Source organism: Littorina saxatilis, linkage group LG13, assembly GCF_037325665.1.
Source record: "Littorina saxatilis isolate snail1 linkage group LG13, US_GU_Lsax_2.0, whole genome shotgun sequence".
NCBI lineage: Eukaryota > Metazoa > Mollusca > Gastropoda > Littorinimorpha > Littorinidae > Littorina > Littorina saxatilis.
In genome coordinates, this window is record NC_090257.1 from 25,686,700 (window position 1) to 25,707,885 (window position 21,186).

The 21,186-nt window shown below is 39.8% G+C and overlaps 1 protein-coding gene across 1 annotated transcript in view; it reads left to right on the forward strand.

The window, feature by feature from the left end:
- The window catches only part of LOC138945839 (inositol 1,4,5-trisphosphate-gated calcium channel ITPR3-like), a 183,155-nt gene that overhangs the window by 45,852 nt on the left and 116,117 nt on the right, over positions 1 to 21,186 (forward strand). Inside the window, exons 22-29 of the mRNA XM_070317353.1 lie at positions 1,255 to 1,377; positions 2,094 to 2,201; positions 9,398 to 9,511; positions 10,151 to 10,219; positions 10,566 to 10,698; positions 11,630 to 11,784; positions 18,598 to 18,729; positions 20,854 to 20,983. Coding sequence (XP_070173454.1) covers positions 1,255 to 1,377; positions 2,094 to 2,201; positions 9,398 to 9,511; positions 10,151 to 10,219; positions 10,566 to 10,698; positions 11,630 to 11,784; positions 18,598 to 18,729; positions 20,854 to 20,983 — 964 coding nt within the window. The remainder of the gene's footprint in view (positions 1 to 1,254; positions 1,378 to 2,093; positions 2,202 to 9,397; positions 9,512 to 10,150; positions 10,220 to 10,565; positions 10,699 to 11,629; positions 11,785 to 18,597; positions 18,730 to 20,853; positions 20,984 to 21,186) is intronic.

Sequence of the window (21,186 nt, forward strand, 5' to 3'; positions counted from 1 at the left end):
AAATAAATCTCTCGCCGAACGTGGGGACGAACTCACGCTGACAGCGGCCAACTGGATACAAATCCAGCGCGCTACCGACTGAGCTACATCTCCGCCCTAGAGGGAGTCTTAAAATGGAGGTTATGAAAAAATAATCGCACGCTGTTTGAGTACAAGTTGGTTAGTACACTTCTTCTTCTTCTGCGTACATGGGCTGACACTCCCACGTACACTCGTGTTTTCGGACGAAAATAATGTTATAATGTAGATCATTTCTCTAATTATTACCATTCACTTCTAAGTGAGCCTACTTGGGTGTTTGTGTGGAGTTGTGACGCTTTTGAGTACTACTTAAACACATATTTTTGTACAGTTTCTGGTGACCCTTCACCTTCTGGTATTGTGCATTTTGTTGCCAAGGCTCTCAAGGCAAGGCTGATATATCACAGTTTGGCATTTGTGTCAAATTATCTGCCAGAAAGTAACTTTTCTGCATAACCATGTGTATATCGCTTTTTATCCAGTTCGCACGCGGCTATCGATAATATGTGTTTTCATTTGCTCTTTGTTTTCCTTTGTATTTGTTTGTTTGTGGCCACAAAGAAACCTCCATAGGTGAAAATTTGACTGTGTGTATGTGTGGGTGTGCAGTCCTTGTATTGGTGAGAACAGATTTATTTTGTTTTTCAGCGGTAATATTCCAAAGGTAAAAAACAAACGAATTCTGAACTCACCAGAGCAAGGACAGCACACACAATACTAAATCACATTTTCGCTTGTGGAAGCTTCTTCGAGACTAACAAATGAACATACACAAAGGGAAACAAGATGCAAAAGCAGCACGGAACGAACAAGATATGAAAAGAAGATGGAGGGTAAACAATATTCCAGTACATGTTGTTTTTTGATCGTACAGGGCGGGGATATAGCTCAGTCGGTAGCGGCCCTGGCTTCAAAACCAGTTGTCGCTATCGGCGTGGCTTCGATCCCCACGTTCGGCGAGGGATTTATTTCCCAGAGTCAACTTTGTGCAGACTCTACTCGGTGTCCGAACACCCCCGTGTGCACGCATGCGCACGACAAAGAACCAAAGTCCACAGCGAAAGTCTTAGGGCTTGGAAACAAGAATACACGCATGCAGGAAAAAACCCTTTAAAAAATGGGTAGCGATGTGTATTGTATGGCAGCTCGCTTTCCCCAGAGAGAATAGCAGCCCGAATTTCCATGAGGGTAACCTCACAGGACTATAAGAATCTTATCCTCATCCTTATCCAGGGTAAGATCGGTCTCAACGCAGCTCACATGGTGATGGAGCTGATTCGTGACAACCGCAAGATTGTGGACCGTATCTCCCATGACCACATCAACAAGTTTGTCGACCTTCTGCAGAGAGAGAAGGTATAATATATTTATATATATCGTCATATTTACCTATCTGGTTCATTTCTCTTTTTAAACTTTCATAGAGCTCTATGTTATTTTTGTTTGAAGGAGCAATTTAACAACCGAAGTTGAGTGTTAATATTTGCATTTTTGTTTGTTTCTTTATCGTTCACTTTGAAGATCGATAGGTGGAAGTTTTAGCAAATGTATTGTCTTGTTAAGTAAACGTTCCATAACATTACAATTCTTGTTTTTTGTTATTTTTCTTCAGTTCAGCTACACAGTTTCCTGTGGCTATACCTACAATTCCACAACGCAAGCAATGCCTTTGTAGATTTGAGATACTTAGGACTGTGTAGATGTTTAGTCATTAAGTGAAACACAAATTAAAAACACCGCCAGCAGTTTCGGTTAATTTGTATTTTGAAGTAATTCATTATCACGGAATGATATCCATTGTGTTTTAAAAATACACGAACTAGCTGTCGTGAAATGTCATCCATAGTGATGCGAAATGAGTTTAATTGAGTTTCCCTGCTATATCACTATATTTAAGAAACAAATTCTCCCTGACAAAACTACGGGTACCTGGAGCTTTTAAGCGTGCTGTGTGGTGTGACGGTTGTCCATTGCGGACAACCAGACCTACACCACGAAGCCTTGGCTCACCACTTAAAGAGTGACATATTTTGCAACACGTTATATACTATATCCCTATATTATTATCACAGAACTATCGCTACCTGGAGCTTCTGAGCGTGCTGTGTGTGTGTGACGGGGTGTCCATAGCTGACAACCAGACCTACATCACCGAAGCCTGGCTCATGCGGGACAACAAGGTAATTTAAATTAAACGGTATCTCTCTCTCTCTCTCTCTCTCTCTCTCTCTCTCTCTCTCTCTCTCTCTCTCTCTCTCTCTCTCTCTCTCTCTCTCTCTCTCTCTCTCTCTCTCTCTCTCTCTCTCTCTTTCTTTCTTTTTATCAGTATTGTAATCTGCATGTTATGTTATGCTCCGGCCTTACTTGTAGGCAAACGGTATGTTATATGTCCGTCTGTCGGTTATGTCCTAATGTTGTATATATATATATGTCTTGTATACTTGCCATTTACATATTTATTAGACATGTTGAGGGGTGAATGAGGATACATTGTAGACGGATGCATGTTATTGATTAAAAGCCCCACAATGATGTGCTTGGCAAATACAAATACAAATTATTTTTTTTTTAAATTAAACGGTTTATAGACACTCTAATAGACGAAGTCCAAAACAAACTCTGTCGAGCTTGTACGAGTTGTAAAAGAATGAATACCCTTTTACTCAGAAAAAAAACACCATTGGAAGGACCAATCACTGGCGAGGGATGTGTCGAGAACACTTGGACAGGAGCACTTGTTAATCAAGTTATTTGTCAGAGGAAAAGCAAGGGTATTTACTGGTTAACAATCCATACAAACTCGGCGGAGTTATTTCCGAAAATCTTCTATTCCGATGTTCTTTAGCTTGTAATGCAGATAGAATCGGTTACTTCACCTATATTTTGGTTCAGTTTGTGTGCAGTTTGTCTCTTTTTACATTTAGTCAAGTTTTTAAAAATCTGAAAATTGTAATAATTTTTTTTTAATATAAAACGATCCCAATTTACGTTCATCTTATTTTACATCCTTTCCTGATTCCAAAAACATATAAATATGTTAGATTTGGATAAAAAACAAGCTCTGAAAATTAAAAATATAAAAATTATGATCAAAATTAAATTTCCGAAATCGATTTAAAAACAATTTCATCTTATTCCTTGTCGGTTCCTGATTCCAAAAACATATAGATATGATATGTTTGGATTAAAAACACGCTTGTCGGTTCCTGATTCCAAAAACATATAGATATGATATGTTTGGATTAAAAACACGCTCAGAAAGTTAAAACGAAGAGAGGTACAGAAAAGCGTGATATGCAGCACAGCGAAACCACTACCGCCGTTCCACAGCTTGACTAAATGTAGTAATTTCGCCTCACGCGACTTGTTTTTTTTACTTTCAGAAAGTCGTATCTTCCCGTAACAAATGAAGAATTGATGTTCTCGTATATAGCTTTGGTGTGACAGTATTTGAGATTGTTATTTGTAGAAACATGTAGAATCATTTTATTCACCATTATTATTTTTACAATTGTGTGCAATTTTCTCTTTTTTTAGGTTCAGAGAAAGGTATCTGCTACAAAGCAAATGAAGAATTGTATTAATATGTATAGCTTCGGAGTGATAGTATTTCAGCTTGTATATAGTTTTTATTCACCTTTACTTTTTTGAGTTTATGTGCAATTTGTTTTCTTTTCTCATACTTTCGGAAAGTGGTATCTTCCTCGAAACAAATGAAGAATTGAAGATCTTGTGAATAGCTTTGGAGTGGCAGTACTTCTGCTGATTGTTGCATGAATCGTTTCATTTGCCTTTCTTGTTTATTGTTTATTTTGTGTAATGTGTCTCTTTGTTTTCCCCTTTGTTACTCTCGTGTTAGATTCGGAAAACGGTTTCTTTCACAGAACAAATCAAGAATGAATGTTTTTATGTTCTGTATAGCGTTACAGTGACAGTAGAAAGAAGCCATTGCTGCAGTTAGCCCCTTCAATTAATCTTTCAGATATAGACACTGTTCGGGGGGGAGGGGGGGGAACACACTCTGCCAGCTTTGTAAAGGGTTGTGCAAGTGTTGTTTCCCTTAGAAACATTGAGGCACGCTTTCCCACGTGACATTATAGGCCAATAAAAAGCGAGAGGTGTGTCTCAATCAATCAATCAATCAATCAATAGGAGGCTTATATCGCGCATATTCCGTGGGTACAGTTCTAGGCGGTCTGCAATGATGCCGTGTGAGATGACATTTTATACGGCCAGTAGATTGCAGCCATTTCGGCGCATATTTACCTTTCACGGCCTATTATTCCCAGTCACACGGGTATAGGTAGACAATTATTAACTGTGCCTAAGCAAATTTGCCAGGAAAGACCCTTTTGTCAATCGTGGGATCTTTAACGTGCACACCCCAATGTAGTGTACACGGGGGGTGTTCGGACACCGAAGAGAGTCTGCACACAAAGTTGACTCTGAGAAATACATTTCCGCCGAACGTGGGTTTGAACTCACGCTGACAGCGGCCAACTGAATACAAATCCAGCGCGCTACCAACTGAGCTATATCCCCGCCCCGTCTCCACACGTGGTCGCCTCTCATTCACGCAAAACTCTTTTACAACCCATACAACCCCGACCGATTTCTTTCCGAAATTCTTCCATTGCAGAACGGACCAACCTAAATTACTGTTTGGTATAAAAATGTCAAACGCCGCAAAAAATTAGTTGCTGAGTATAGGCATAGACCATTTATCCTGGACCGCCAACTAGCTCTCTCTCCGCTCTTTCTCTCTATTACGAGGTAGCGGCCTCTCGCATTTAGGAACCTACGCTTACAAGCCTTTCAGAAATCAGGGGGATGTCATATCCGGTGTCGATTGTAAACATGGACGAAGTTGCCGAGGTAAGTTCTGAAAATGCTAAAATAAACTCAGCTAAAGTGCATATGGAACATGTTTTTTGATGAGTTTTGTTAAGTTTAGTATGGAGTTTTGGAAAATCCAATTCATTGTCACCTCCCATTGTCACAAATAACTGGAGCGTGCTTTCTTTTCACTGTCTTCGAATCGCTGGCCTTTCAAACCGGCCGGACGCTAAGCGCCCCTGAAAGTCGAGCGTCGTAACCTCGAAGGGTCACGTGACGAGTTGGCGGTCCAGGCTATTTGGTCTATGGTATAGGCGAAGCGCGATGGATATTGTTAAGAAAAATAAAATAAAAAGAGAAATCCTCTTGTTCTTGAAAATTTCACAGAGTTTCATGCATTGAAAATGAATACCGATTCCAGAGAACTGTTAAAGTGAAAAGAAAGTATATGTTGCCAATGTTGAGTTCACTTTCTCGTTTCGTTTTATGGCCTTGGTTGCACTAAGTAGAAACTGGGCGGAAACACAGTCCTGTAAGTTAAATGCAAGATTTTTGAGTTTGCCTTCAGGAAGCAAGTTATATGGAGATTCTTGATGATGGTCATTCTTCTGAAACTCAATCCTAGATCTTTCTTTTCTGTGAAACTCCTACCCCCCGCGGGTTAGGGGGAAGAATTTACCCGATGCTCCCCAGCATGTCGTAAGAGGCGACTAACGGATTCTGTTTCTCTTTTTACCCTTGTTAAGTGTTTCTTGTATAGAATATAGTCAATGTTTGTAAAGATTTTAGTCAAGCAGTATGTAAGAAATGTTAAGTCCTTTGTACTGGAAACTTGCATTCTCCCAGTAAGGTCATATATTGTAATACGTTGCAAGCCCCTGGAGCAATTTTTTTATTAGTGCTTTTGTGAACAAGAAACAATTAACAAGTGGCTCTATCCCATCTCTCCCCCTTTCCCCGTCGCGAAATAACCTTCGTGGTTGAAAACGACGTTAAACACCAAACAAAGAAAGAAAGAAATGTGAAACTCCTACATTTGCAAGCATTTTGTTTAACATTTTTAACTTTCTTCAGGAAATATTTGTGTTGTGTTGTCTTTTCTGTTACTTTTGGTTCATTTTGAGATACAGGGGAGTGTTTGAAATGTGCAAAGAAAATTAGTGGATTGTAGATTTGATATCAGGATTGTGACTGTAGCATTTTGAAATGCAAGTAAACATATTTTAACATTAATTTTACACGCATAACTTGACCGTGCGAAATAACAATGTTCTCATCCCTTTCCGGCTGTTGAAGTTACACCTGAGTGCGTTCTGAAAGTCCTGGAAGTGTCTCTGCTTCCACAGTCCTGGCGATCGTTTTCTCACTTAAATAAAGTCTTTGCCCTACATGCATTCTTTTCTATCAATGCATGAAAGTGTGACCGCATTGCTTTTTAAATTGCTTGAGACTGCACATCCTGCTGTACATGTATGCATTTGTTTCTCAAGGCGGCCTCGTAGCTCAGTGGAAAGAGTACTGCACTTGTAATCCTTGGGTCGCGCCAGTCATGGGTTCGAATCCAGGCCGGGACTGGTAGGGGTCAACTTTACGTTCAGACTCGGAGACAGTATACATGTCTCAGCTAGTGTCACCGCTGTTGCACGTAAAATACCTCGGTCATTCCGCAAGAAGTGCGGGTGGCTGATTCCACCTAAACATGCTCACACTTGAGACGCGTGACTCTTCTTGCTGCTTTTTACATTTAGTCAAGTTTTGACTAAATGTTTTAACATAGAGGGGGAATCGAGACGAGGGTCGTGGTGTATGTGTGTGTGTCTGAGTCTGTGTGTGTGTGTGTGTGTGTGTGTGTGTGTGTGTGTGTGTGTGTGTGTGTGTGTGTGTCTGTGTGTGTGTGTCTGTGTGTGTGTGTAGAGCGATTCAGACTAAACTACTGGACCGATCTTTATGAAATTTTACATGAGAGTTCCTGGGTATGATATCCCCGGACTTTTTGTTTCATTTGTTCGACAAATGTCTTTGATGACGTCATATCGGGCTTTTTGTAAAAGTTGAGGCGGCACTGTCACACCCTCATTTTTCAATCAAATTGATTGAAATTTTTTTAAAGCAATCTTCGACGAAGGCCGGACTTTGGTATTGCATTTCAGCTTGGTGGCTTACAAATTAATTAATGACTTTGGTCATTAAAAATCTGAAAATTGTATTACATTTGTTTTTATATAAAACGATCCAAATTTACGTTCATCGTATTCTTCATCATTTCCTGATTTCAAAAACATATAAATATGTTATATTCGGATTAAAAACAAGCTCTGAAAATTAAAAATATAAAAATTATGATCAAAATTAAATTTCCGAAATCGATTTAAAAACAATTTCATCTTATTCCTTGTCGGTTCCTGATTCCCAAAACATATAGATATGATATGTTTGTATTAAAAACACGCTCAGAAAGTTAAAACGAAGAGAGGTACAGAAAAGCGTGCTATGCAGCACAGCGAAACCACTACCGCGCTAAACAGGCCCGTCAGTTTAACTGCGTTTTGCACGAGCGGCGGACTACGGTCATTGTGAAAAAATGCAGTGCGTTCAGTTTCATTCTGTGAGTTCCACAGCTTGACTAAATGTAGTAATTTCGCCTTACGCGACTTGTTTTTTCGCTGTGAAGAATCGACCCGAATTTGTCAGCAATGCGGCTCAACTCAAAACCTTCAAACTGATATTGATGTAAAAGAAAACAGGAAAAAAATAGTATACATTTGGACGATGGACGGGATTGAACCAGTGGTGACTGCCATACTCAGAAGGACTGACGCGTCGTATGCACTAGACCACGGAGGCTTATAGTTCGAACCTGTCTCCCCATAAAGACCACCTGCCCATTAAGACCACCCATAAGGATCCCCGACGGTTTTTACGACTATATAAATCACCTGTCTAAAGAGACCACCTGTCTAAAGAGACCACCTGTCTAAAGAGACCACTTTTGCTCAGCCCCTTGGGTGGTCTCTTTAGACAGGTTCGACTGTAGTGCGAACCGACAATAATGAAAGGAATATAAGGTTAAACGCATGAATGTGATCGAGCAATGATTGAAATCTTTGGTGATCAATATCTGCTATTTGTGCGCAACTGGGTGTGATTTAAACGTAGTGAAGACCTGACTATGAGTTGAATGAACACACACATACATCAATTGGGAAGGATGTATTTGGAAATGGCCGTCCGAAAAACGTTTACACAATTTGACACTAAGACACACACCTTCCTCCAAGAGCGAGTTGTGTCCCTTCCAATATTTTGCTCTGATTGGTTGATTTCGCGCGTTAAACGTCAAAAATATTGGCTATTGGTTTTATTTTTTTTACATCGATTTGAATTCCTTTTGTCTTGTTCAGTTTTATTAAAATAATGTCCCTGTAGAGAATTAGTAGTAGTCTGTCATATATATATATATTATGTTGAGATTTAGTCTGTCATGTATATTATGTTGAGATGTGTGTATTTATCATGGTGCACAGCACTTGAAGAAAATCATACTGAAAATAAAAACAATGTCTTCTTCGAATCGCTGGCATTTGACTTATGGTATCAAAGTACCACCTTCCCCAACACAAACCTACATGGTATGCACACGATCTATAAGATCTCTTCACCACCGACGTGGACATTATGTGCACCCACATGTCACCTCGAAATACAGCTCAAGCTGGAGCCTAAAGGCCAACATCGGCGCGCGGCAGATGTAGCTCTTGTTTCTTGTGCTGGCAATACTAAGTTTAGCTCTGTGTCCTTCTACCATAACACGTCTGGGTCTCCTTGAAACGGATGTTCGACTTTAATGAGCTACACTAAGGTGCCTAGGAGGTGAACCTTTCATGTACTTACAAAATATGCATGCATTAGAATGATCATAATTTCATTTTTGGAAGAAGTTGTGAGATTTTAATAAATAAGCGTTATGTTTTTATGCAATCAATTTTAAGAAGTTTACACTATAATGCGATTTACGTCAGTTACAATTCATAGTCCTTCATTGCCATATCTGTTGAAGAGACGTTAAAAACGACCCTAGTAGTTACATTTCATAGCATAAGTTTGAAAACATCTTTTGGGTTAACCCTAACCCTTACCCTTAACCCTAAAATTTATAATTTTGATGTGGTTAAAATTACACAGATCCTTTAAAGTGATTGTAATGGGGCCCGGTAGCTCAGTTGGTAGAGCACTGGACTTGTGATCGAAAGGTCGCAGGATCGAATTCGGGCCGGGACGGACACGGGTCAACTTTATGTGCAGACCCAGAGACGGAAGCCATGTCCCACCCTCGTGTCATCACAATGGCACGTAAAAGACCTTGGTCATTCTGCCATAAGTGCAGGTGGCTGAATACACCTAAACACGCAGACACCTGGGTAGCGCGACTCCGTTGCTGCTAGCTTTCCACTGGGAGGAAGCGACCCGAATTTCCCAGCGATGGGACAATAAAGTAATGAAAAATGAAAATGAAGAAAATGACGGTGTTTTAACTCCACAGAACTGTGTGTACCTGACGGATGTCGGAGACAAGATCGGGAAGTCGCCTGGTGTTGTGTACGTGTCGACAAACAATGGCAAGATCTGGAAAGAGCTCAAAACTTTTGCTGCTGCTGTAAGTGCAATGAATCTTTCCGCCCAGTACTTTCTATATTTAAAATTGAAACAAGGGACTGCATGTGAGAGGAAATAGAACAAAATAACAATAAAAATGTACTCACCAGAAAACAGCAACATGAATACATAAACACGAACTAGTTTCGACTTTTCGTCTTCGTCAGCATGATGTAATTTTGTGTAATGCGGACAAAGACGAAAAGTAGAAACTAGTTCGTGTTTATGTAGTCATGTTGCGGTTTTCAGGTGAGTACACTTCAATTATTATCTTCTTCTAAAGTTACCAATTTCACTGCTTGTGTCCTCTTTTACAGTCGAGGACGTACTCCCGGACAAGAAGATTTCGTTTTACTTTTTAAAAGAGTTTCCACAGATTTGTAACGAGATTTTAAGTACCGGCTTTAAAAGAATCTGAGCTTTAAGGAGCGTTCTAACTATTACTGCCTGAAAAGTTAATAGATTGTAAATAGATGACTAAGAACGAAAACAGTGAATATGATCGGCGCTGAACCGATCTCGCATGCCCCGCTTGGTTCTCGAGACAAAAAGCAACAATATACAAACAAAAAAAGCAACTTACTGCCTCAAAGTTTGTTTTTTCAATATATTTATTTAATTGTTTTTGTTGATTTTGTAGACGTCAGAGGAAGATGAAGGCTATATGTTTCTGGAAAGACAGCTGGAACTGTTCGGGATGCTGTGTCACGTGAGTATGCTATCAGTGCGATATTTGTCACGTGAATCCAGTTCATTGATGCACATGTCATTAGAGAAGGTGAGAAGATTTTTGAAAACAAAACTTTGAAAACTTATTAAAACACTTTTTGAACCTCAACTAAACAAACATGCCCCTCCCAATAATTAAGTAGTATTTGCAAAAAGTTTGAAAACATTTCAAATAAGAAAAGATATTAGAATATTACTAAAAAAAACACACACACAAAAACATCACCATAAAATATAGCACAAGAATATAGCACAAGAAACACCCCTAAATATTAATACAATACAGGAGACCAAATCAAACCTGTTGTACATTTTTGGTGATTCAGGGTCAGAACGAGTTTGCCATCAAGGTCATCACGAAGCAGCTTGACTACCTGACGTGGACTGAAGCTTTCACCTGTCTGTGTGACAACTCTCTACCTGACAGACTGCGCGCCAAGTACTGTGAGCTGATCATCAGTAAGTAGACTACTCATATACTCTTAAAAGAAGTACGGACCGGTGTAACACGAGAAAATTACTCCCACGAGATTTTTACTCCGGAGTAAACATTTCGTACGAAAAAGTTACTCCCTTTACGAAAAAAGCACTCCCCCATTGCACGAGAAAATTACTCCCCAAGACAGGTGAGTTCTGAGTAAACATTTTGTACAAAAATGTTACTCCCCTGACGAATAAATAACGAATAAATTACTTCACCTCAACACGAGAAATTTAACTTCCCATGCCAGGTGTACGATATTTTTACTCCCTTGTCCCCTGTTAGTTCTTGGTGGTGGAAGGGGTGGAAGGAGGGTAGCGCGACATTCGTGTGCGCGAGATCACTTATTGGCATTATCCCTTCGCCCGCATCCCATTTTTGCGTACGAGATTTTTACTGGAAGTATAAAAAATGGGGAGTAAAAATTTCGTGGAGGGAGTAATTTTTTCGTGCCTTGGGGAGTTCTTTTCTCGTACGAAAAGTGTACTCGGAGTAAGAATTTCGTACGAAATATTTACTCCGGAGTAAATTTTTCATGGAGTAAAAATTTCGTGTTACACCGGTCACGCAAATTTATACAATCTTTAAACATTTGCAAAACATCCCTTCATTGAAACTTGCCATTTTATAGAATTCGCAAAAAGACCGACGTTTTGCTCTGGTCACATTTTGATTAGATAGTTTTATTGTGCCATGTAAAACATATGGATAGATGAATTCGGTGCAAAACATGCCACGGCAACAACAAAAACACCACATGTAATTCACGTGCTACAATAGGGTCCTGGCCATAAACGGGGCTCATCAGTTCCCCGCTGAGTATTTGATTGTTATCCTTGCAACCTCAACAAACCTTACCTATAACCTGTGGTGTTCATTACTACCGGCATTGCCATCTGTGTGTTCCAGCCCTCTTTGTGGACATTGGAGACAACGTGTCTGTGGTGGACAGGGTCAAACTCTCATACACCTACGACGAAATCGACACATCAGAGGTAAGGACTTTAGCATTTTTGAATTATCTCTTTGCGCTGAAAGCTGCGTATGGCTGCCTGAATGGCAGGGTTAATACGGTCATACACGTAAAAACCCACTCGCGCAAACACATGAGTAAACATGGGAGTTTCAGCCCATGAACGAAGAAGAAGAAGAATAAGAATTCTCTCTCATTTTTGTCTGTCGTTTTTACATTTAGTCAAGTTTTGACTAAATGATTTAACATAGAGGGGGAATCGAGACGAGGGTCGTGGTGTGTGTGTGTGTGTGTCTGTGTGTGTGTGTGTCTGTGTGTGTCTGTGTGTGTGTGTCTGTGTGTGTGTGTCTGTGTCTGTGTGTCTGTGTGTGTGTGTGTAGAGCGATTCAGAGTAAACTACTGGACCGATCTTTATGACATTTTTCATGAAAGTTCCTGGGTATGATATCCCCAGATGTTTTTTTCATTTGTTCGATAAATGTCTTTGATGACGTCATATCCGGCATTTTGTAAAAGTTGAGGCGGCACTGTCACACCCTCATTTTTCAATCAAATTGATTGACATTTTGGCCAAGCAATCTTCGACGAAGGCCGGACTTTGGTATTGCATTTCAGCTTGGAGGCTTAAAATTTAATTAATGACTTTGGTCATCAAAAATCTGAAAATTGTAATTAAAATTATTTTTGAATAAAACGATCCAAAATTACGTTTATCGTATTTTTCATCATTTTCGGATTCCCAAAAAATATAAATATGTTATATTCGGATTAAAAACAAGTTCTGAAAATTAAAAATATAAAAATTATGATTAAAATTAAATTTCCGAAATCGATTTAAAAACAATTTCATCTTATTTCTTGTCCGTTCCTGATTCCAAAAACATATAGATATGATATGTTTGGATTAAAAACACGTTCAGAAAGTTAAAAAGAATAGAGATATAGAAAAGTGTAAACACCACTATAAGCATTATGCTTGTTGTTGTTTACTCCATATGCGTTTTTTATTTGTAAATAATGCACAAACGTTGAATAAAACAGTTTAAACCAGATATAGAAAAGCGTGCTATCCTCCTCTGGATTGTTAATGTCACTGCCTTTGCCACGAGCGGTGGACAGACGATGCTACGAGTGTACGGTCTTGCGGAAAAAATGCAATGCGTTCGATCAGTTTCATTCTGTGAGTTCGACTGAGCTTGACTAAATTAATGTTGTATTTTCGCCTTACGCGACTTGTTCTTTCTATCTCCCCTCCCCCTTCTCTCTCTCTCCCTCTCTTTCTCTGTATCTCTAGCTCTCTTTCTTTCTCTGTCTCTCACTTTCTCTGTCTCTCTCTCTCTGTCTCTCTCTCTTTTTCTCTTTCTCTCTCTCGCTTTCTCTGTCTCTCTCTCTCTCTCTCTGTCTGTCTGTCTGTCTGTCTGTCTGTCTGTTTCTCTCTCTCTCTGTCTGTCTCTCTGTCTCTGTCTCTGTCTTTCTCTCTTTCTCTCTCTCTTTCTCTCTTTCTCTCTCTCTCTCTCTCTCTCTCTCTCTCTCTCTCTCTCTCCCCGAGTCTCTCTCATATTTAATGACTTTTTAATATGTCTCAATTAATATATAAAACCATACTCGCTAATAATCTGTCAGTCTAATTTTTTTTTAAACAGAGATGATTGTTTTATTATGAAGTAGACAATGATTGAGTATTTCTTGTAAAAACGAGTCTGAATATCGCATATGTGTCTCAATTTTATACAACCATACTCGCTAATAATAGTAAGGGTCATTAGCTTTGTAAACATACCATATAATATACAACCATACTCACTAATATATCGTTTGGTTCAACAGAGTTGATTGCTTAACCAAGAAGCACACATAAGTTCTTGTAAAAACCAGTCTGAATATTTTCTGTAAAGTAATGTCTGCTGAAAGGAATTTGTTGGTGTGAATAACAAGCAAACAACATGTAATAATGATCTATATTTTCAGAACTTAAGTTCTGAAGAAAACGTCTGTAGGTTTTAATGGCACAGTCTAAATTGCCCCACAAAGTGGGATAGGCTTTGATCATGTATTCCTTTGACAACTTCTGTTATCTCTTTTTCCTGCATGTTAACCAGCCAATCACACTACCAGTCTGAAATAGTAAACGGTGATGTAGATTAATACCAGATTCAATGACTGATGCATGGGCAAAGCACTAACTTCTGAAACATTTACCTTTGTTAATTTATACATACTTCACAAAGTGTTCTCCTGATTAATGCCCGTAGAAGTAATGTCACTTTAGGAAAGACTTTGATCTTTTTGGTTTTATTTCAGTGTGTTATTGCACACCAAGTGGTCACTGCCAGGAGTGTGCCTTATATAACCCATATCCCGGTAGCTCAGTTGGTAGAGCACTGGACTTGTGATCGAAAGGTCGCAGGTTCGAATTCGGGCCGGGACGGACACGGGTCAACTTTATGTGCAGACCCAGAGACGGAAGCCATGTCCCACCCCCGTGTCATCACAATGGCACGTAAAAGACCTTGGTCATTCTGCCATAAGTGCAGGTGGCTGAATACACCTAAACACGCAGACACTTGGGTAGCGCGACTCCGTTGCTGCTAGCTTTCCACTGGGAGGAAGCGACCCGAATTTCCCAGCGATGGGACAATAAAGTAATGAAAATGAAAAAAAAAATCCCCTACCTGCATTATTTCCTAAATCCTCACAATACTCACCCTGATACAGTGATAGATCTCGATGACAAAATATACTATCCAATCAAATAAATAAACAGAGTGAAAATTTGATGAAAGGGTAAATCCAAACTTCCTATTTAATCTAGAAAATATAAGATGTTGGAGAGAAACCACACCGTCGGCGATTATATGTGCACAGTAGACAGAGCCAGTGAGATACATCAATACGAGCACTCTTAGTTTTTCCTTGACATGCATAGCTCATTGTCTCCCAGGTACGGATATATCCGTACCCACTCATATGGCTCTATCTGACCAGGTACGGATATATCTGCTCAGACTGTTGGCTTCAGTTACTTTCTGTACCGTCGATCTAACGCCTGCATTCCAGCGTGTTGATACACAGTAGCTACACAGTTACTACAATTCTGAGTGACCTGCTGCAGGACAGCTGGTCTCGGCTAAAAAGAAATTGGTCAACATAGGTGGGGTAGAAAGTGTTAAGGACACTTTGTTTCTGTTTCGAAGAAAGATAAAGAAGATGTTTTCTTACCCTTGCTGATTAAAGGACCAACGTCGTTTAATTTTTCCTGAACGTTTTAAACTGCTGCTTATTATGGTTCTTTAATGAGGTGTTGAGGTTTTAGAATTCGTTGAGTTAGGCTCTTGAGACCACTGTAATAATTATTTCGTCATTGAAATTTCATGCTTGAATCCAGTGAATGTAATTTTTTTCTAGACAGAAAAGTAATTATGATGAGTTTATTTTTCTAATTGTTTGCGTGTGTATATATATATATTTATATATTGACAGCAGATTTGTGAAACTGGTAATTAAGAGCAAATTTAAACCAGGGTGATGAAAACTGCTGTTGTTTTAGAACATGCGTTATATATATCCCCTTGTCATGCTCATGTCTAAACATAATTTTGTAATTTTCTGGTGCTAGAAAATGTCAAAGAGACAAGAGGTAACTCCAAGCATGTGTTTGTTTCTTGGTCCTGTTTTTCCCCTGTGTTCTATGTAGCTACTCGTACATGTACCCAGACTAATGTTGTGTATGCCTACGGACAAAATTTAGGGGGTGAATGCTTATTTCTTTTGTTTTTTTCCTGGTGTAGCATAGCAGCTTATGAGGGCGCACGATTAACTGTCGGTCGCATGCATTGCTTTGTCAATCGCTAACACTATTTGAACCGGATGTTGATAGCTGTTTCAATAATTAACAAGATAGAATCCATGCAGTGGCTCACAGAAAAAGAAGAAGAATATATTGGTGGCAATTCGAGGGATTCTTGTGTCTTGTGTCTTTAATGCAATCTGTTGAAAATCATGCATGCCCTTTATCCTCCTCCGTGAAAAATACAGCAAAGTAAGTTAATAACTACACTTACTTTTAATCCTCCCTGCAAACAATGGTCATTGGCAGGTGTTTATCGAGTTTTGACGTTTAAAAAAACAAAACAGCATTAGTTTTCTTAATTCTAATTTGTTTGAATGCTTTTTTGATTACTAGTGATTTTGTTGCTTTAATTGACATTCAGACGAATAAGTGGACACGTCTGAAAAATTTAGCGCTTAGACCTCAGGTTAGTTGTTTCTCTTCCTGTTGATTTGGCACATGAGATTCGGTTCACTTCACACTTTATCGCAACACTGAACGCGATGTGCACTCACTCCGCATGAGTACAAAATCCTGTACGTCACCACCGATCAGTTCACGCTTAATAACCGGGTCATATCGCGCCCCTCTTTTTGAACACATTGCAAAAATCGGCACCCGTCCTACTGCCCGCGTAGAACGAAAATCTGACAAAAATCGCTTGAAAGTTGGGGGAAAGTTGGTTGAAAGTCTGCCATGTGAACAGCACTTAATTCAGCAAGAATTTCCAACTCGCAAAAAGTAGCCTGGATGTGTATTTTTTGATATTTTTGCACGTGGAAGGATGCTCTCATTCCATGTAAAAGCCGGAACGGAGCTGTATTGGTGCACACAATCGTTTACACTGGAACAAAAATATCTCACAAGTTGTTGCAACACTGAAAGCATATGGAGGTCAGGTATCCCCATAAGTTCACCTTAGTTAAAGTATGAAAGTGCGTTTGTGTATTGTTCGTTCATAGTTGTGGAAGATGTTTTTTATGCAGAAGAAAACTTCTCGCCTCATATGTGCCACCTAAAGAGGCAGAATTGTCCACGGCGAATGGTGTACTTCCTTAGTGCCTTGATGTTGTTTTTAAGTGTTTTTGGTTTTTTTTAGTAAACGTTTGTCTTTATATTGTATTTTCCCAGTTCCGTTTTACGTTAGGGCTGTTACCAAGAACGTGTTTCCACTCTCTTGTGTGATAGAATTTATCAGCCTGCCTCAATTGTTTTTGTTAATGTTTTGATCTAATTTATTCTTTGCCTATTTTGCTTTTTTGTCGCAAATACATTGCCTGATCTGTATTTTTTTTAAATTTACGTGCGTATATGTTTTCTGCAAAATGGCAAATGCTTGTATGAGGTGCTAAATAGCTTTTTCTTTGTTTTTGCATGTTTCCTCAATTTAGTGGTTTCCTTTTTGAATGTTTGTTTTTTATCAATGCATGCCCACCTTTACCATTCTGCCAATATGCTAATAGATATTTTATCATTTGAACAGTGCAAGGCAGATTTTACTTTACTATTATACAAAAACAATGCAGACGTTCAAAGTCTTGTTGATCTAAAACGTATTAACTGGAAAGACAACAGCTATTTCAACAGCTATTTTAACAAAATACACGCATCTCAAGAAAAAAAACACCAAGAAAAAAAAGCAAATGGAAAGAAAATGCATATTGATCACTAGTTGTCATTCTCCTTTGAAGAGACCATTCTAGGCCGTAGGCTTGTTGTTTTCATACTGTTGATTGTAATTTTGATGATTACAATATAAAACATTGTTTGAATAAACACAGCAAAGATTTATAGTATTTAAGTGAGACATTTTGAACTGTATGGCATTACCAGTACCAACACACCGGCACGGTTGGCCTAGTGGTAAGGCGTCCGCCCCGTGATCGGGAGGTCGTGGGTTCGAGCCCCGGCCGGGTCATACATAAGACTTTAACATTGGCAATCTAGTGGCTGCTCCGCCTGGCGTCTGGCATTATGGGGTTAGTGCTAGGACTGGTTGGTCCGGTGTCAGAATAATGTGACTGGGTGAGATATGAAGCCTGTGCTGCGACTTCTGTCTTGTGTGTGGCGCACGTTATATGTCAAAGCAGCACCGCCCTGATATGGCCCTTCGTGGTCGGCTGGGCGTTAAGCAAACAAACAAACAAACAAACCTGTACCAACACACAATCGGCCTTCTCTTGGAATAACTCTTCACAAAAATCTAAGCTTGACACGGTATCGTACGTACTGCAATTATATAAATGGCTGTGAGATATAGTTTTGTGCTGAAGATATATTTGAGAAGCATTTCTGGTCAAACTAATGTTACTTGCTTTTTTTGGTAGCTATACATTTTAGATTAGTTAACTTTTAATCCTGTTGATTTATGCATTAGATTTACCAAGTCGAACATTAGTTTCACTAATTGATAAAGAATGTACATTATCGTATGTGAGCAGACATCTGCCCATGCCGCCCCGAAAAGAAAACACGAATACCATCATGACTCAAATTGAATTGCTTTGCATAGGTATTCCACCATTTCTTTTGTGACAAAGACGCTTAAACAATGCATGTATGTTCTGCCATTAAAAGCAACAGTAAAATAATCATGTACTTACTGATTTCAAAAGCTAAAAGAGAGAGAGAGAGAGAGAGAGAGAGAGAGAGAGAGAGAGAGAGAGAGAGAGAGAGAGAGAGAGAGAGAGAGAGAGAGAGAGAGAGAGAGAGAGAGAGAGAGAAAAGAGACAGAGAATGCTATTTGACACTTGCTAGATTTTGCATATTTATGTACATTTGAACAGACCCAACATAATGCAGGCTTTGCTTTAGAAACAATCACAGTTCAAGGTCATTTTTTGCTTTCACTAAAACTTCTACATAACGCCCAGAAGTTGAACAATGATTTTTTTGACTTTGTCAATATGCTAGCCTGAAGATTACACACTTGCTAAAGTCTTAAGATACGAAAACTTAAAAAAAACCTAAACAAACATTAACTTTAATGCCCATTTTCATGTACACAAACATGACATGTTTGTGTTGAAAAAATGAAAATGGACACTAAAGTCTTAACCTTTTCTTACTTTCCAGGACAAGGTAGATAGAAGCACCTCACAGACCTACCAATACTTCCCCGCTCTGCGCGACTGGATATCGCGTTTTCTTGGTACGAATTGTGACATGACGGCTTCACAGATCGGCAACAACATGTTGGTGGAACAGGTATGTCATTTGCCTTGTTGTGGATGGACAAAGACAAGATTGTGTGGGTTATTTAATAAATGTAGGCATGATCCTCTGGGAATTTTCTAAGCTCCACGGGTCGTTATTGAGATCCCCACATTGCACCACATTTGTGCGATTTACCATGTGTGATTTTGCCGGGTTGGGGGTGGGGGGTGGGGGGACAGTTATTATTTCATGATCTCGTTCTTGATGATGAAACTTCTGAATCTGGCTTAGTATCAAGAAGAAAACGAAGACAGACAAGTTGCAAATGGCAACCTTATATTGTTAAAATGCTTGATATATAGTGAAGAGTAAGAAGTGGTTGGGCGTTCGGCCAAACAAGGTTGTATACAAATGGTGATACAGTGTCAGTTTCTCAGTTTCTCATGGGTGAAAACAACATACATGTATCTCTGAATCGTTTTAACCCCAAAGTGGATTTGTGTCAGCTTAGTTAACATACAGGCACATAGGATATGAAATTAGTTGACAGACTGTTGAGAGCAAGGGCCTATTGGGTCAGACGCCGGTCTCCAAAGTCTGGTGGGTTGAGGGTGGAGATATTTCCGATCTCCGAGGTCAGCTTATGTGCAGACCTTCTCAGTAGTGCCTTATCCCTCTTCATGTGAACGCGCATTCACAAGTCTTTCTTCTTCTTGTCGTTCGCTGTTAGATCGTCAGTCCGGACTGCAGGGCAAAACGTGCTGTCCTCTCCAAGTCCTCCCTGGGGCCGTATAACTTCTTTTGTAGTGCTGTCTCCTCTAGCCATTCACAAGTCTAAGTACGCGCGGAAAAGATCCTGTTGTCCATGTCAGATTTATGTGGGTTATAGAAACACGACAGTACCAAGCATGCATCCCCAACCCCCCGCGGGTTAGGGGGAAGAATTTACCCGATGCTCCCCAGCATGTCGTAAGAGGCGACTAACGGATTCTGTTTCTCCTTTTACCCTTGTTAAGTGTTTCTTGTATAGAATATAGTCAATTTTTGTAAAGATTTTAGTCAAGCAGTATGTAAGAAATGTTAAGTCCTTTGAACTGGAAACTTGCATTCTCCCAGTAAGGTAATAATATTGTACTACGTTGCAAGCCCCTGGAGCAAATATTTGATTAGTGCTTTTGTGAACAAGAAACAATTGACAAGTGGCTCTATCCCATCTCCCCCCTTTCCCCGTCGCGATATAACCTTCGTGGTTGAAAACGACGTTAAACACCAAATAAAGAAAGAAAGAATGCATCCCCAGATATCGGCGTATGGCTGCCTAAATGTCGGGGTAAAAACGGTCATGCACGTGAAAATCGTGCAAGTTTCAGCCCATGTATGTAGAAGAAGAAGGTAACAAAAAAACTGATGCTTCTAAACGTGAACCTTGGAAGGGGGATAAGTGCATGTGGAGTTGTATGGCTGGGTGAATTGTGGGTTGCGTACGTCCGAGGGGCACATGTAGCCTGTGTGTCTGAAGTAGTGGGTATGTGTGCGTAAGGGTGTGCTGATATTGAACTTCAGTTGTTGCTTTGTAAATGTCTATGTATCAGTGTATTATGTCTTGCCACACACATGCCAAACTTCCTTGTATTGATGAGGACAATACAATTTCTTGTATCTTGTATCTTGTATCTTGTTATGCCTCTTCTTGTCCCCTGAAAGGGGCGCCCGGTAAAGCTCGAATATTTTGACGAACCACAACGAGTTACCACGATTTTGCCACAACGATGTTTGCCACGAATGATTGCGAAAAATAGGCCGAACAGGAACGAAGTAATCCGATTCACAACGACCTTGGCGAATTTTTTTCCACGAATCCCAAATCATTGTAGTTCGCCGTCCAAATTCGTCACAGTGGGACCCATAGGCTTTAACTCAGGTGGTAGAGCACTAGACTTGTGATCCCAGGGTTGCGGTTCGAATACGGGCCTGGACGGACACGGGTCAACTTTATGTGCAGACCCAGAGACAGTAACTATCCCCGTGACACCGCATTGGCTCGTAAAAGACCTCGGTCTGATACCACCTAAACACGCATACACTTGCGTATCTCATTTCAAGTCGCGGTAAAAACCTACTGGCATTGCCGTGGGGGAGTAAAATTTCAATTTCTCTCTCTGTCCCGTGAAACAGGTGTTGCGACTGGTGCACTACTTGGTGAAGTACGGCTTCTACTACAAGTCCACGGACATCAAGATGCTGCTGGAGCCTCTCATGAGCCTGCTGGACGGCCGCAACGACAAGCCCTACCCCAACATTGCTAGTCAGATTTCTTTCTCTGCCGTTTTGTCAAAACAAAGTTGTTGCTGCTTATCATTAGAAATTATCGCTTCTTTTAACAAACAAAAACAAGTCGCGTGAAGCGATATCAAAACATTTAGTCAAGTGTCGACTTGATACAAAAACGTAAATGAAAATGTCGTCATCGAAATGAGTTTCGTTTCATATACGCCCATATATCCATTG